Below are 14442 nucleotides of genomic sequence, written 5' to 3' on the forward strand. Positions count from 1 at the left end.
ACCGAGGTCTGCTACCCAACTCAAGGTTACTCTCTCGCTGCTTATCGTATATGTATAAATCTAAGTCCTTTAATGCTTCCTAATTACCATTCATCTTAATAATAACGGCCTAATCTCATCTCATAATTTGGAACCTCTACCCTTCTATTGTCGATTCACCTTAATATTGATCTATAATCTACCACTGATAGCTTGAAACCTCTTACGTAATACCTTGTCACTAGGGCTCACGTCTCATCGGGGAACATTTGAAGTGATTTGCCTGATCCACCTAGGGACAATACTATACTTCAATAACCGTATTTCATAGCATCCCAATGTGATTCATCATATGGGCTATAATCCAGTGCAATTCATGAAATCTTATTTTTCTCAAAATCATTACTCAATCAAAGGCCTAAACGTCATCCTCGTATCTATTGCAATTACACCTTTATTCTAGTACCAGAGCAATATTTCATCTCTTTTAAATGCTCCTAGTCGTTGACTCCTCCGAGTTAATTCAATCTATACTGAGCTTTCTATAATTTACGGAAACCATCAGCTCTCTTGTTTTGATGGGCTTAATCCCGAGGCCTTACCTATTCTTGTTATCTTCTCACTCACCTTTTCCTATCCTTACTCCCATCTACCTAAAACCTTGTCACTCTACCATACTTTAGCTTGCGACCTACACATATCTATTTATACTACTCGCAACCTTCATTTAACTTGCTAGCACCATAGATTTCCTTCTATGCCTTCTCAGTTGCCTTTAAACATAAGCAATTACTCTTCCTGGTCGTTCTGCCACTTGTTGCATGAATACATGGCTTATCTCATTGCCCACGAATACTAAAATTTTCTGTAACTCATATGATCTCAAATATCACCTTTTGATTTTTTTTTCTTCCCGTTCATTAGCCACGATAGGTGCCACTTTCTTATGGAGTACATACAATGTTGTAGTGAGACTGTTGTTACAAGACCATTTCTTCTTTATGTCATTATGCTTAAGTTGAAGCCTTCTTCTTTATTTCCTCAGCTAGTCTTTATTTGTAGTACTTAAGGGAGACCCTTTGACTCCGGTAAAGCTGGGAGCTTATTACATCGTATATACGAAAGAATTTTTGATGTTCTTACTCACCTATAATTATCCTTAGTTACTTACCTCTGTGCCCTTGTGCTTGTAGGGTTGCTTCTGAACTCAAATTTTTGTATGTCTTCTCAGTGGCACCGTCTTTTATTTTCGTAACACTTATACGGTACCTTTAACAACCCCAACTCCTATATGAATATTTCTCAAGGATCACGATGTCATCATATTTGCGAGACTGAATTCCCTATTTTGGGTTTTACTATGTTTATTTTGCACAATCTGCTGATTTGTCTATTTCCTCTTGTCTAGCCATAACTAGACTCTCCGTGAATCAACTACTAACTACTCGTTGGTCTATTCTCATATCTATATTTCGCGTAATCTCCCTTGGGATATGTCCTTTGTTTGAACTTACCTCTCGCATTGGCTCCTTATGTATCAAATATTTATTCGCACTTATTTATCAATAACATCCTGGGCGGGAACCCTTACTTCCTCTCCCCGGTGTCGTTATTGCATAATGTTCTGGAATCGTAACATATCCATGGGATCTGAATAAATACAATCTCATTCCTTTCGCCTCATCCTCTTTGGCGTCTTTTCAACAAGACATTCATCATCTCCTTTAACGTTCTATTCTTTTTTTCCCGCAATTCCATTAGATTGTGGTGAGTAAGGGACATTTGTTTGTGAATAATGCCATATTCCAAACATAGTTCTTCAAAAAGAGATTTATATTCACCACCTCTATCACTTCTTATCATTTTGATCTTTTTATTTAGTTGTGTTTCAATTTCATTTCTGTATTGCTTGAATGCATCAATTGCTTCATCTTTACTATTAAGTAAGTAAATATAGCAATATCTAGTACTGCCGTCAATTAAAGTTATGAAATACCTTTTCCCACCACGAGATGATATTGACTTCATGTCGCAAATATCTGTGTGAATTAAGTCTAAAGGATTTGAATTCCTTTCAATCGACTTATAAGGATGTTTAACATAATTAGATTCCACACATATTTGACATTTCAAATTATCGCATTCAAATTTAGTCAAATACCTCTTTGTTAGCACAAATATGGCGAGTGGCTCCAGAATCAATCCACCACTCCTTGGGATTTCCTACCAAGCTGCATTCAGATAGCATGGCACATAAGTCCTCTATTTCATCATTCTTTTCAACCATGTTTTCTTGACTCTTCTTCTTGTCCTTTTTCGGAGCACGGCAGTCCATAGCTTTATGTCCAACCTTTCCACAGTTGTGGCAAATACCTTTGAACTTCTTCTTGCTCAGGTAATTCTTTGGACCAGACGACTTCTTTCTCTTTCTGTTGCTTGTAGATGCTTCCTCAACAATATTTGCTCCCATTATTGTTGAGTTACCATATGACTTCTTTTCAGCAACCTTGTTGTCCTCTTCAATCAGTATACGAATAATAAGGTCTTCAAGCGTCATCTCCTTGTGCTTATGTTTCAAGTAATTCTTAAAGCCCTTCCACAACGGAGACAACTTGAAATGCTTCATTTATAACCATACCTTCAATCATAAATTTATAATTAGTAAAATAGTCAATATCTTGAATAAAAATATTGACTCGGTTTATTCCTTCAACAAGGAGGCCATGAACAATAACTTGCAATTCTTGGACTTGCGTTATGACAGACTTGCCGTCAACCATTTTGAAATCCAAAAATTTGGCGGCCACAAACTTCTTAAGTCCAGCATCTTCAGTCTTGTACTTCTTTTCAAGAGCATTCCACAACTCTCTTGATATTTTTATGACTCTATAAACATTGTACAAGCCGTCTTCTAAGCAACTTAAAATATAGTTTTTGCATAAGAAGTCAGAATGCTTCCATGCCTCCATGATCATAAATCGTTCATTTTTGGAAGTTTTTTCTCGTAAGAATGGAACGTCATTGTTAATAAAGCGCTGCAAACTGAGTGTGGTTAGGTAGAAGAACATTTTGTGCTGCCAGCACTTGAAGTCCACGTCGGAAAATTTTCCGGACTTTTCTGCCGGTGCCATCGCAGGTGCAGGCGTTGTGCGACTTGAAGACGCAGCCATTGCAGCAGTAGTAGTCCCAACATAACCATTTTGTTGTTCCGTACTTGTTGTCATTATTCTGTTGAAGAAATTGACAAAACCAGAATTAGTAAGTCAGTGAAGTTTTTACATCTTCAAACCGAATACAAACAACCGAGTAAAAAATTACTAGGATTTTAATCCCGGATTGAGTAGAAAGCTACAAAAACTTAAATCTCAAACTGGAGTAGAAAATTCGAAGATTTTAATTTCCAAAACGGGAGTAAAAATCGCTAGGATTTTAGTCTCACAAAGCAGAAAGTAAGATGAATACAGAATATAAAAAAATTAAATTCCTTAAGCTTGTTAGTATTTGCATTCAAAAATATAATTTCTGCAAAATAAAACGAAACCAGAAACCAAAGACAAAAATAGAATCAAATGAATAACGTTCCGAGCCCAATAAAAAACTATGTTTCCTTAAGGAATTTAATCCCCTCACTGTTGCCCAAGGTTGTTGGATTAATTCCTCTCAGGATAGAACGGAAGAACTATTTTGTAATATCGACAATGGAAATTACAGAACTTCGTTGAACTCAACAAATGGCAATAAATCACACTGGTACTTATATTTTTTTCTTTTGGAAAAATAATGCAGAAATGCAGAAGAGAGAGGGGAGAGTATGCAGATTTCGTTCGACAGAAAGTAAGGCCAAACCTCTGAATTTATAGCCAAACAGTCTGGGTTGAATAGGTGCGAAGTACATGTTCACATGAGGTACCATTTCGGCAGAAACCATTTCTGTTTGGTCGTGAATTTTAAATTCAAAAAATGACCGTTAGGCGTTAGGAAATTATCTGTGAAGCCGAAGCCGAAACCGAGCGAGGCACCACTTCTTCTCAAACTCTTTAAGAGCTAGAAGATGTACTCAGAAAGATTTTCTTTTCTTTTTTCGATGAGAGACAAAGTACATTAGTAAAGGAAACAACTTTAAACATTTCGTTTCCCTCCAAATAGTTTCCCTTCATTTCTCATTCACACCTCTTATCTAATTAGATAAAACCCAACAAGTCACACGACAAATAGCCACTAACAAATTCACCAAAACAGATCTAGAATATTAAAAAGTTCTATCTATTAAATTCTTGTTAAGCATTACCAATAAAGTACTAACTATAACAAACAAACAAAAATCTAAGAACACAACAACACTAACTTTAGAAAGTGAAACAAAAGTGTATTTAGTCCTTTCTATTTTCTACCCGGTATTCAATATTTATATTTAACTTCAATTATATCTAAATTTGTGTTGTAATATCCTCATTGAGAGTAAAGAGCTCACTAAGAAAGATTACTTCATACCAAGATTAAAACTTGAGACCTTTAACCAAAGGTGGAAATTATATTTGCCACATCAAAGAATTCTTGTTGACCCTCGTCTCATTTTAAGCAATCTAAAGGGCCGACATATGAAAAAAGTAAAATAAAAAGAAAAGAAAAAAAATAAAACAAGACCAAATGCCATTTCATTGGATTCTTCATTATTGTGGCATGAATCTTGGGAAAATGGATTGCCCTAAGTCACCATCTCTACTCAGAAACATTCCTTCCCTTTATACTTTTTACTTTATCTCCAAGTCTTTGTCTTTTGCAAAAAAAATTATGTAGTATGTACAGGGGCGCAAACGGGTGGGTTAGGTCGGATATGAGCGGTTTGAGAACGAGTAATACAAAAACGAATAAATTATCCGATTCGATCCATATTTAATACGGATAAAAAACGGGTTAACCGGCGGATAATATGGATGTACGTATTATCCATGATTTTTTGAATATGATCACATTTGGGAGAATTAGTCTTCCAAACTTGAGGAACCTCAATTTGAGGCTTTACAAATGTAAAAGTTAAATTCATTAGTTATCCATTTTTCTAAGTGGATAATATGGTTCTTATCCATATTTGATCCGTTTTAAAAAAATTTATTATCCAACTTATTTTTTAATAGATAATATGAATGAATAACTATTTTCTTTTAACCGCTAATTATGTAAAATGCAACTACAACCAAAATTTGAAAATAATAACAATAGAAGTAGTAGTAGCTAAAAGCTATTCCTTTGCCGTTACGATGCGATACCTGACTGTATAATTATTTTTACATCCTTAGTACATGCAACAAACTCTAATTTTGTATTTAGCTGAATACAATGATTTTTCGAGAACGTTAGCCAAGCCAACAAAAAAGAACAAGGATTAATTGTTAATTTGTAAATGACCTTATTAAAATAATAATACCCTCCTACTTAATATAATGTGAAAAATAATACTCCTACTATAAAAGAAAAAGGGAACCACCTGCAGGACAATAGCCTAAATTCACGCGCTTTAATTTTAGAAAGCGGCAAAGGGAGGGAATAGGTTCGGAACTAGGCTCGGAAACTTGTAGCTTTTCTAATAACTCTATGCATAAAAATCATAGTAAAGCTATTGCTTTTGTAGTTCATTCATGTGAGAGAATAAAAAAAGCAGAATTTGGCCAGCACCAAAGCTACACTACCAGCTTGTAGTGTACAAAGTCTATAGTAACTTTGGTGAAGAATTTATACTTTTTTCCTGTTTCTGTGTATTTATATAGGCATGTATCTGTTCCATTTCTGAGCTTTCAGGTTTCATTTCCAAAAGAATTTAGAGGGGCTGGTTTCTCTTGCTTTTTTTAAGGGTTGAGAATTTTGATGTTAGAGGGCGTGGTTTCAAATTTGTTTCCATAAAAGGCATTACATTTTGGGTTTTTTCTCAAAAAGAATTATCTGGGGTTTGTTGGAAATTTGAGAATTTTGATGTTGGAGGGCTTGCTAGCAATATTTTTCCAATAAATATCCAATCTTGAGGATTTGGTGCTGTGTTTGAATCTTCACATTTGGGTTTTTCTCTCAAACAGAATTATCTGGGGTTGCTGGAAACTTGAGAATTTTGATGTTGGAGGGTTTGGTTTCAAATTTGTTGGGATAAAAAAATCCGTTCTTTAACGGTTTTTTCCCACATATTTAAACAAGAATGGCTGCTGATGGTGCATTGGCTTTCTCTGTGGCGTCTGTGGTGGAGGATGTTCTTCAGCAACATGGAAACAGATCAAGAAGTCTTGATTTGGATGCCCGTCGAGCTGAGGAAGCAGGTAACTTTCTATTGATCCTTTGTGTGCTAATTGCCAATTTGCAATTTTGTCCATTTTGAGTCTTGCATTTGTGTTCATTGAAGTGTTTTGCCGGCGGCGGAACCAGAAATTGTAACAAGGGAAGAATCATAGAGTGTCACAACTCGGATTTGAACCTATGACCTAAAACATATTTTGAACTACCTTTATTAGTACACTAGATGTTTTCCTTGTGTCAAGGAGATTCAGCAATTTATAGATAATCATAAGAAATCTTCTTACTTGTATGTACAGTGTAATTTTCTAGCGAAGAGATCATATAGCTCCATCCTGTTAGGGGCGGAGCTGGCCTTCAACATACGGGTTTGACTATGACCTAACCCAATAACTTTGGTTCAAACTCTATATTTATCTTAAGAAATTTATTTAATATGTACAAATTATTAATTTAGAACCCACTAACTTAGAAGGGCTAGAATTTTGTACCCATAAGCTTCAATTGGGAGATTCATTGTTTCTGGCATGTTTATGTACTCAGGCAGCTCATTCTTGAATAGATTAAGAGAAGCCTAGATTTGAAACTCATTTACTGTTGCTGATGTTGCAGACCTAAAATAAAAAAAAAAGTGTCTAATATTTAAAGCTTTAAGCTTTAGACGAAATGGTTTGCACAACCAGAGGCGGAGATAGAAGCCAGTATACGGGTTCGGCCGAACCCAATAGCTTTTGCGCAAACAGTGTATTTGTATTAACTGCTAAAAAATTCACTATATATGTACACATATTAATTTTGGAATTCAGTTATTTGTAATTGGAATTGTCGTTCTAAAATCCAGAACCCATAAAGTTGAAGTCCTGGCTCCGCCTCTATGCACAATGACATAATTCAGCAGCCTACGCTGTAATGTTCAATGAGGCATTATTCTGACCTAAGTTGCTCCGACACGGCAGTTTAGGTGCCGCACCCGTGTCGACACGACACTAGTGTGGGTGTGGGTATGAGATCCGTATCATATTTGGTCAAACGATTTTGGGTACTTTGACCACGACAGACGGAAAAATTCGAGACGAGATACAATTTAATTCCCGAAATCAGAATCAAAACTAGGGTGAAATTTGAAGAAAATAGCATACCTTGTCTATGAAATCAATCCTTTCTTATCTACAACTTGAGAATAAAAAAGAAATCCACACTTTACAAGCTATATTCCACAAAATTTCTCATAATTTAGAGATAATTTTGATATTATTAATTATTTGAATTATTTTTAGCTGGATCCCCGCATCCGTATTCGTACTAGGATCCGTATCCCTGAATCTTAAAATTTAAATCTTGAAGGCTCCGACATCTAGATCCGCACCCGTGTCCGAGCAACTTAGATTCTGACTACCTTTTTTCCTGCTATATGAGGAATGACATCGAATGAACTTATCTTTGATTTGTAGCAATAAGGAGGTATGAAGCAGCAGCGTGGCTGAGAAAGATGGTTGGCGTTGTGGGAGCAAAAGATTTGCCAGCTGAGCCTTCCGAGGAAGACTTCAGGCTTGGCTTAAGGAGTGGAATAATTCTTTGCAATGTGCTTAATAAAATTCAGCCTGGAGCTGTGCCCAAGGTAAAAACTTCACAATGTCCTGTTTGTTGGAATTGAATTGTTATCTTTTCAACCTTCAAAACATTGACCTTGATCAACAACTGCAGGTTGTTGAAAGTCCGGTTGACTCTGCGCTACTTCCTGATGGAGCAGCCTTGTCTGCATACCAGTATTTTGAGAACGTCCGTAACTTTTTGGTTGCTGCCCAAGATATGGGGATTCCTTCTTTTGAGGCATCTGATCTTGAACAGGTAAGTGCAGTGCCTTTATGTGAGCCAACATAATCTATAACTTATAGTGTTGCAAGGTTTGTTACCTGTTTCATAATATTTCAATTTCAATATATCTCATAGAAGTTTAAGGGTTTGGCCTAGTCCTTAATGAAATGGGAGGAGAACTATGAGGTCTGGTTCAAATCCCAACGGAAGCAAAAAATATAAGATGATATCTTCCCATAAGCCTTAAACCTTAGTGGGCAGAGTTATGTGGTATCTGTGCTGGTGAGAGGTAGTAGGTACCCGGTGAAATAGTCAAGGTGTGCGCAAGTTGGGCCAGACACCACCGTAGTGTTGCATTATCATTCTCACGACTGTGAACTGGATTTGCTGCTTAATATGGAGTGACCTTCACTGATGAAGCCACATTTTTTTATGAGTATCAGGGCGGAAAATCGTCCAGGGTTGTCAACTGTGTTTTGGGAATTAAAGACTACAGCGAATGGAAGCAAACAGGTGGCACTGGAGTCTGGAAATTCGGTGGAAATGTAAAGTCCACAGCATCAACAAAACAATTTGTGCGCAAAAATTCTGAGCCATTCTCTAGTTCTCTGTCAAGGAGTATGTCAATGAATGAGAAATTTACTGAAAGTAACAAAATGGTAGGTAGACTTGGCTTGACAACATGCATTATCAATATCGTAACCAAGGCATGATTCATTAATTAAAGCTTCCGTTTTACAGCCCAACTCTTCCTTAAGCAACCTTGTTCGTGCAATTCTGATTGATAAGAAGCCTGAAGAAGTTCCTAATGTAAGTTGGAATGCAGTAAATTTCTTGCAGTCAATTTTTTTCTTATAGATTTTGCAGTTGCAAAAGAAACTCTATTCAAAGCCTCAGTTTTCCTGCTCCTGCATATTTTCAAGAGAGTTACTTTTGTATGTATTTGACATTTGGCCGAAGTAGAGAGAGGAACCAAATGACAATGTGAACTTAAAACTAATAGTGGAGGGGTAAACTTTTTTCAAGTGATTTGTCACTATATTACATTGTATGTTTGGCTTCTGCTGCCGTTGTTCTAAGATACAGTCATTTTTATACTTGCTACAGCTTGTGGAGTCAGTGTTGAATAAGGTTGTTGAGGAGTTCGAGCAGCGAATTGCAACCCAAATTCAACCGGTAATTTTAAATAAGTTCTACTTCTGAGCTCAATTGATCATTTATACGTAGCTTAAATCTTTACTTAGAAGTCAAAATTGATTGTGTTGTCTTTGTCTCTCTTCTTTTTCTTTTTTCCCACCGTACTTGCATAAACACCTTTTTGTTGGAAGATGCCTTTTGACTATATCTTGTGTTCTACCAAAATAGAACATAGAATATCGTTTCCACTTTCTTGAATCTATTTGTACCCTTTACCTTCTTCTCTGACACCGCATTTGGACATCCTTCGATCAGAACAAAGCAACTCCAAAGGATTCAAGCGTTTCCTGTGGTAACAGATTCCTTCAGAAACATACTTCTGCCGGCACAAAGGTAATGCCTCTAACTTTTGTTAATCACTAGTTCATCAACCATAAAGGCATAATTTCATGTAAACTAGAGGATCACTCATACTTGTTCGCTTTCTCTTTCTCAATTAGCTTGACCAAAGAAATGTTGCACTAGTGAAAGAAGAGAATCGCATCACTGATGAGGAACTTAAAAAAAGATATGTGAAGCATAACACAATTGTTGACCAACAGGAAAGAGACGTCAAGGTAAGAAGTTAAGCTTGACCAGGCATGAACAGACTCTCCGATATGGAACTTTTCAAAACCTATATTTTGCGATCAATAATGTTCCACTGCAGGACCTGAAACAAACTCTTTTGACTACAAAAGCGGGTATGCAGTTCATGCAAATGAAGTTTCATGAGGAGATACACAATATTGGTAGGATTATTGCACCTAACAAATTATTGCTCCTTTTTTTCCTTTCTTTTCTGTGGAAATTCCTTCAGATGAGTTTTTTTTCCACTGATAAAATCCCTGCATCATAGGCATGCACATACACAGCCTAGCACACGCAGCTTCCAGTTATCATAGAGTTCTTGAAGAAAATCGCAGGCTTTACAATCAAGTCCAGGACCTTAAAGGTATCTTTCTTGTGAAGACCCTCTGAGTCTGTCTTCATCACCTATCCGAGTTTTGAATGAGACGATCATTTCTTTGTGCTTGATTCAGGAAGCATAAGAGTTTACTGTCGAGTAAGACCATTTTTGCCCGGGCAAGCAAGTTATATTAGTAATGTGGATCATATAGAAGATGGTAGCATTACAATAAGTGTTCCATCAAAGAACGGGAAAGGACGCAAGTCTTTCAATTTCAATAAAGTATTCGGACCGTCCGCAACTCAAGGTTGGTTAGACCATTCGTAAAATTGGCATGTATACTTTGACTTTAATTTTCTTCTATATTTTTGGGTGTTCACCTTTTATTTTTCTCTATTTCTTTTTGTGGCAGGAGAGGTGTTTTCAGACACTCAACAACTGATTAGATCAGTGTTGGATGGGTACAATGTGTGCATTTTTGCTTATGGTCAAACTGGATCAGGAAAAACCTTCACAATGGTTAGACAAAAAGAAATTCATATATACAACTATAATCATATTTTCCCTCTTTTATGTGCTAAGAAGTTGTATATTTATATTCAGACTGGGCCTAAGGATCTTACCGAACAAAGCCGAGGGGTAAACTACAGGGCATTAGGCGATTTATTCCTTCTTGCAGAGCAAAGAAAGGACACCTTCTTCTATGAAGTGTCTGTACAAATGATTGAGATATATAACGAGCAAGTTAGGGATCTCCTTGTTTCTGATGGTGTGCACAAAAGATATCCTTCCCAGTTTCTTTGACTTACATTCTTATGATCTTTGAAGCTATTCCCAACTTGACTATTGTAAATATCTAAACTCAAGGACATTCTGATGTTGAGTTCCCAAATATAGAAATTTTTCAATGCTTATGCTAAGCAATATAATTACTATCAGTACCAGTGGCGAAGCCAGGATTTTCACCAAGGGGATTCAACATATAATATATGCATATAAATTGTCACACGGAAAAGCCGAGGGGATTCAATATATAATATATATGCATAAAGTAATTTTTTTTACCTAGAAACACAGTGTAATTTTCCGGCGAAGGAGTGTCAGTTGGTTAAACGTGGCTCCGCCACTCAGTACTCACTCTCAAGCCCATGTTCATGCTTAAACACTTCCTGTCTTCCTTGACCTATTATTACATTAGAAATTCGTAATGCTTCTCAAGGACTAACAGTACCTGATGCAAGCCTGGTTCGCGTGACTTCAACTTCCGACGTCATTCATTTAATGAATCTTGGACAAAGGAATCGTGCAGTGGGTGCAACAGCACTTAATGACCGCAGTAGCCGCTCCCACAGGTGTGAATGGATATCCCACCTTTCTTTGTTTACGTTCTAGTGCTTTATAAAATTTTCAGTGGAAATGATAACTTTTGTCTTGATTTGGACCTGCAGTTGCCTGACAGTTCATGTCCAAGGAAGAGACTTGACTTCTGGAGCTATTCTTCGTGGTTGTATGCATTTGGTTGATCTTGCTGGAAGTGAAAGAGTAGACAAATCTGAAGTAACGGGAGATAGACTTAAAGAGGCACAACATATTAACAAGTCTCTTTCAGCTTTAGGTGATGTAATTGCTGCCCTAGCACAAAAGAATGCGCATGTTCCATATCGTAACAGCAAACTTACACAACTACTCCAAGACTCACTAGGTAAGAGCATACGTTAACGGATCAAGCTTGTATCTTCTGAGATTCTCTTATTTCTGTTAAGTAATATATGGTTTTGGGATGTGATTCTGTTTTAGGTGGACAAGCTAAAACATTGATGTTTGTTCACATAAGTCCTGAACCTGATGCCATAGGAGAAACAATTAGCACCCTTAAGTTTGCAGAACGTGTTTCTACTGTTGAACTCGGTGCTGCCCGAGTAAATAAAGATACTACAGATGTCAAAGAGCTCAAAGAACAGGTATAACATTTCGCTTCCCCCCTTCCCACATTATTTCCTTCTTTCTTATTAAAGCACGAGTTCTTAATCTATGTGTATATATATGCTCAAATATTATTACCTTTTTATCAGGTTGCTACTCTTAAAGCTGCCTTGGCGAGAAAAGAAACGGAACCGGTCTCCATACATCATAAGGTAACAAGCAGTCCATATGGCTTGCAGTCATCACCTTTTCAATCTAATCCACAGGGGAGAGAAATGTTGACCGATTCAAACATTCAGAGGAGACCAATGGAGGATGTAGGCAACAGAGAGGTAAAATCTCTACGACTTAGTTGATTTCAGTCATTAAGAGACCAAAATGCAGACGCCTTCCTGTTTAGCAAATGAATATTTACTGAAGTCTAGTACACTACAAACATTTAGTGGTGTTTTTGCTAATAGTTAAATAAATACTCCCTCTGTTCCAGTTTATGCAAACCTTTTGCTTTCAAGAGTTAATTTGAAGCTAAATTCGATTAGATTAATTCAATATTTTGAAGTTAAATTTAGATATTCAAAAACTATATGGAAAGTACTATAAGTTGCAATTCTTCCGGTGCCAATATGATGAAAATATGCATTCAAAATGTTGGTCCAGTTTGCATATCGTTTTAAAAGGTTCACATAAACTGGAACGGAGGGAGTAGTAAACATGGAAACACAAGGAAATAGCACTGTAGCACAACATGAAAATTGGTTTATATCAAAAGAAAAGCACAAGATACCGTTACTAAAGATTCTTATAAGCTTCCACCTTGATACATGCAGTTATCATCGTGTTTGACATTTTCTAATTTGTTTTAATTTACAGGTCTCTAGTAATTCTGCATTCAGACAAAAGAGGCAAAGTTTTGATCTCGATGAGTTACTCGGAAATTCCCCTCCCTGGCCACCCGTTAGCAGCCCTTGTGAAAACTTTGTAGAAGATGACAGAGACATGAGCTCAGGCGAGTGGGTAGACAAGGTCATGGTGAACAAGCAGGACGCTGCACGTGGAGTTGGAAACCTGTTTGGATGGGAATCTGAAAAAGGCAATGTGTCCGACGTACTTTATGAGAAATATCTTTCAGATTCATCTAAAGTATACCAAGAAAAATCAAGTAATCTTTTTCAAATGAGCAACCACTTTGACATCACTACTGCCGAGGATTTAGATGAGTTTGATGCCACTACGAGTGATTCGTCCGAGCCAGATTTGCTTTGGCAATTCAATAATACAAAACTTAACAGTTTTCCCAATGGGAATGGGTCAAAGATACAGAAATCAAATGCTAAGCCGGCAAAGAGCCCAGAATCAAGGTTAGTCCTAGTCTTTTACACTTGGTGGTTTATTTCGTATCTCAATAGTAACATGCTTGTTAATAGAAAAGAAGGGCGAAATAGCACTATCTTAATGAGTTCAACTTCTATACACTGAGAGCATAAAAGAACATTTACACTATCAAGTGACCTAAAAGATAATTACAGGTAACTGTCCATTAAAGATGGGATTACTAACGAGGAAAATAAAGCTGATTAGCTGCTACAACAAGTTAAAATACATTGGTAGTGTAAAAGTGTATGCAAGTTAAATCCCTTTTCCGATAAACGCTTATTGTAGGAATATGGTTCATAAAGTTGGGCCTTCACTATCACGACAGACAAATGGAATTGGCCACAACCAGCGGAATGGGAGGCAGGCTATGCCAGCTGAAATGAAGCGTAAATCCGGGAGCAGGAAATAGGGGAAGAGTTTCCAATTCTTTTATTATCATTTTTTAATTTTTTGAGTCAATAGTGTGGGAGAGTGAATGAGAGTGGTTTGCCCTTTTTTTTTTTTTTTTTTTAACATACAGTTTCTTCATCCTATTTGATTGTTCCCATCAACGTTCTTTACAATGTGAATGAGGCAATAATTCCAGTTGCTTGTAATTTTTGTATCATTGGATTTGTAAGAGTTCTAGTTCTTGTTGGATAGCGTGGTAGGTAGCAGAGCGTGAAGATTCTCAAACAATAGTTCCATTTGATAATCTTGTGGCACTTTGAGGATTTGACTTTGTAAATTTTGCACATATATAATTAAAGAGTGAGCATTGAAAATGTGTCTTCTATATGTTCTATATGTATTTGTTTTTTTCGTCTTCCCGATATCCAAATGCTGTCATCTTTTTTCTTTTTACTGCCTTCATATAGCATACTCTTGAAGGGAAACTCTGGAGCAACGTAAAGTTGTCTTCGCGTGACCTATAGGTCATTGGTTCGAGCTGTGGAATCAGCCACTAATACTTGTATCAGGGGCATACCCCTTGGGGTGCGGCCTTTCTC

The 14442-nt window shown here is 36.8% G+C and overlaps 1 protein-coding gene across 3 annotated transcripts; it reads left to right on the forward strand.

The window, feature by feature from the left end:
- The first annotated feature begins 5576 nt into the window (after window positions 1-5576).
- Window positions 5577-14217, forward strand: LOC107830900 (kinesin-like protein KIN-14I). 3 transcript variants are annotated; one of them, XM_016658577.2, is made up of 20 exons: window positions 5577-5700; window positions 6048-6281; window positions 7707-7873; window positions 7960-8103; window positions 8514-8729; window positions 8812-8880; window positions 9178-9246; window positions 9523-9600; window positions 9708-9824; window positions 9917-9998; window positions 10106-10201; window positions 10290-10463; window positions 10569-10675; window positions 10760-10938; window positions 11350-11508; window positions 11605-11858; window positions 11954-12117; window positions 12229-12411; window positions 12950-13437; window positions 13739-14217. In XM_016658577.2, the coding sequence occupies exons 2-20, from the start codon at window positions 6164-6166 to the stop codon at window positions 13860-13862; spliced, it is 2988 nt and encodes a 995-aa protein (XP_016514063.2). In that variant the 5' UTR covers window positions 5577-5700; window positions 6048-6163; the 3' UTR covers window positions 13863-14217. The 3 variants fall into 3 exon arrangements, with proteins under 3 accessions (XP_016514063.2, XP_075089968.1, XP_075089969.1); XM_075233868.1 differs by having other exon boundaries at window positions 5607-5744; XM_075233867.1 differs by having other exon boundaries at window positions 5604-6281.
- The last annotated feature ends 225 nt before the right edge of the window (window positions 14218-14442 follow it).

Source organism: Nicotiana tabacum, chromosome 17, assembly GCF_000715075.1.
Source record: "Nicotiana tabacum cultivar K326 chromosome 17, ASM71507v2, whole genome shotgun sequence".
Taxonomy (NCBI): domain Eukaryota; kingdom Viridiplantae; phylum Streptophyta; class Magnoliopsida; order Solanales; family Solanaceae; genus Nicotiana; species Nicotiana tabacum.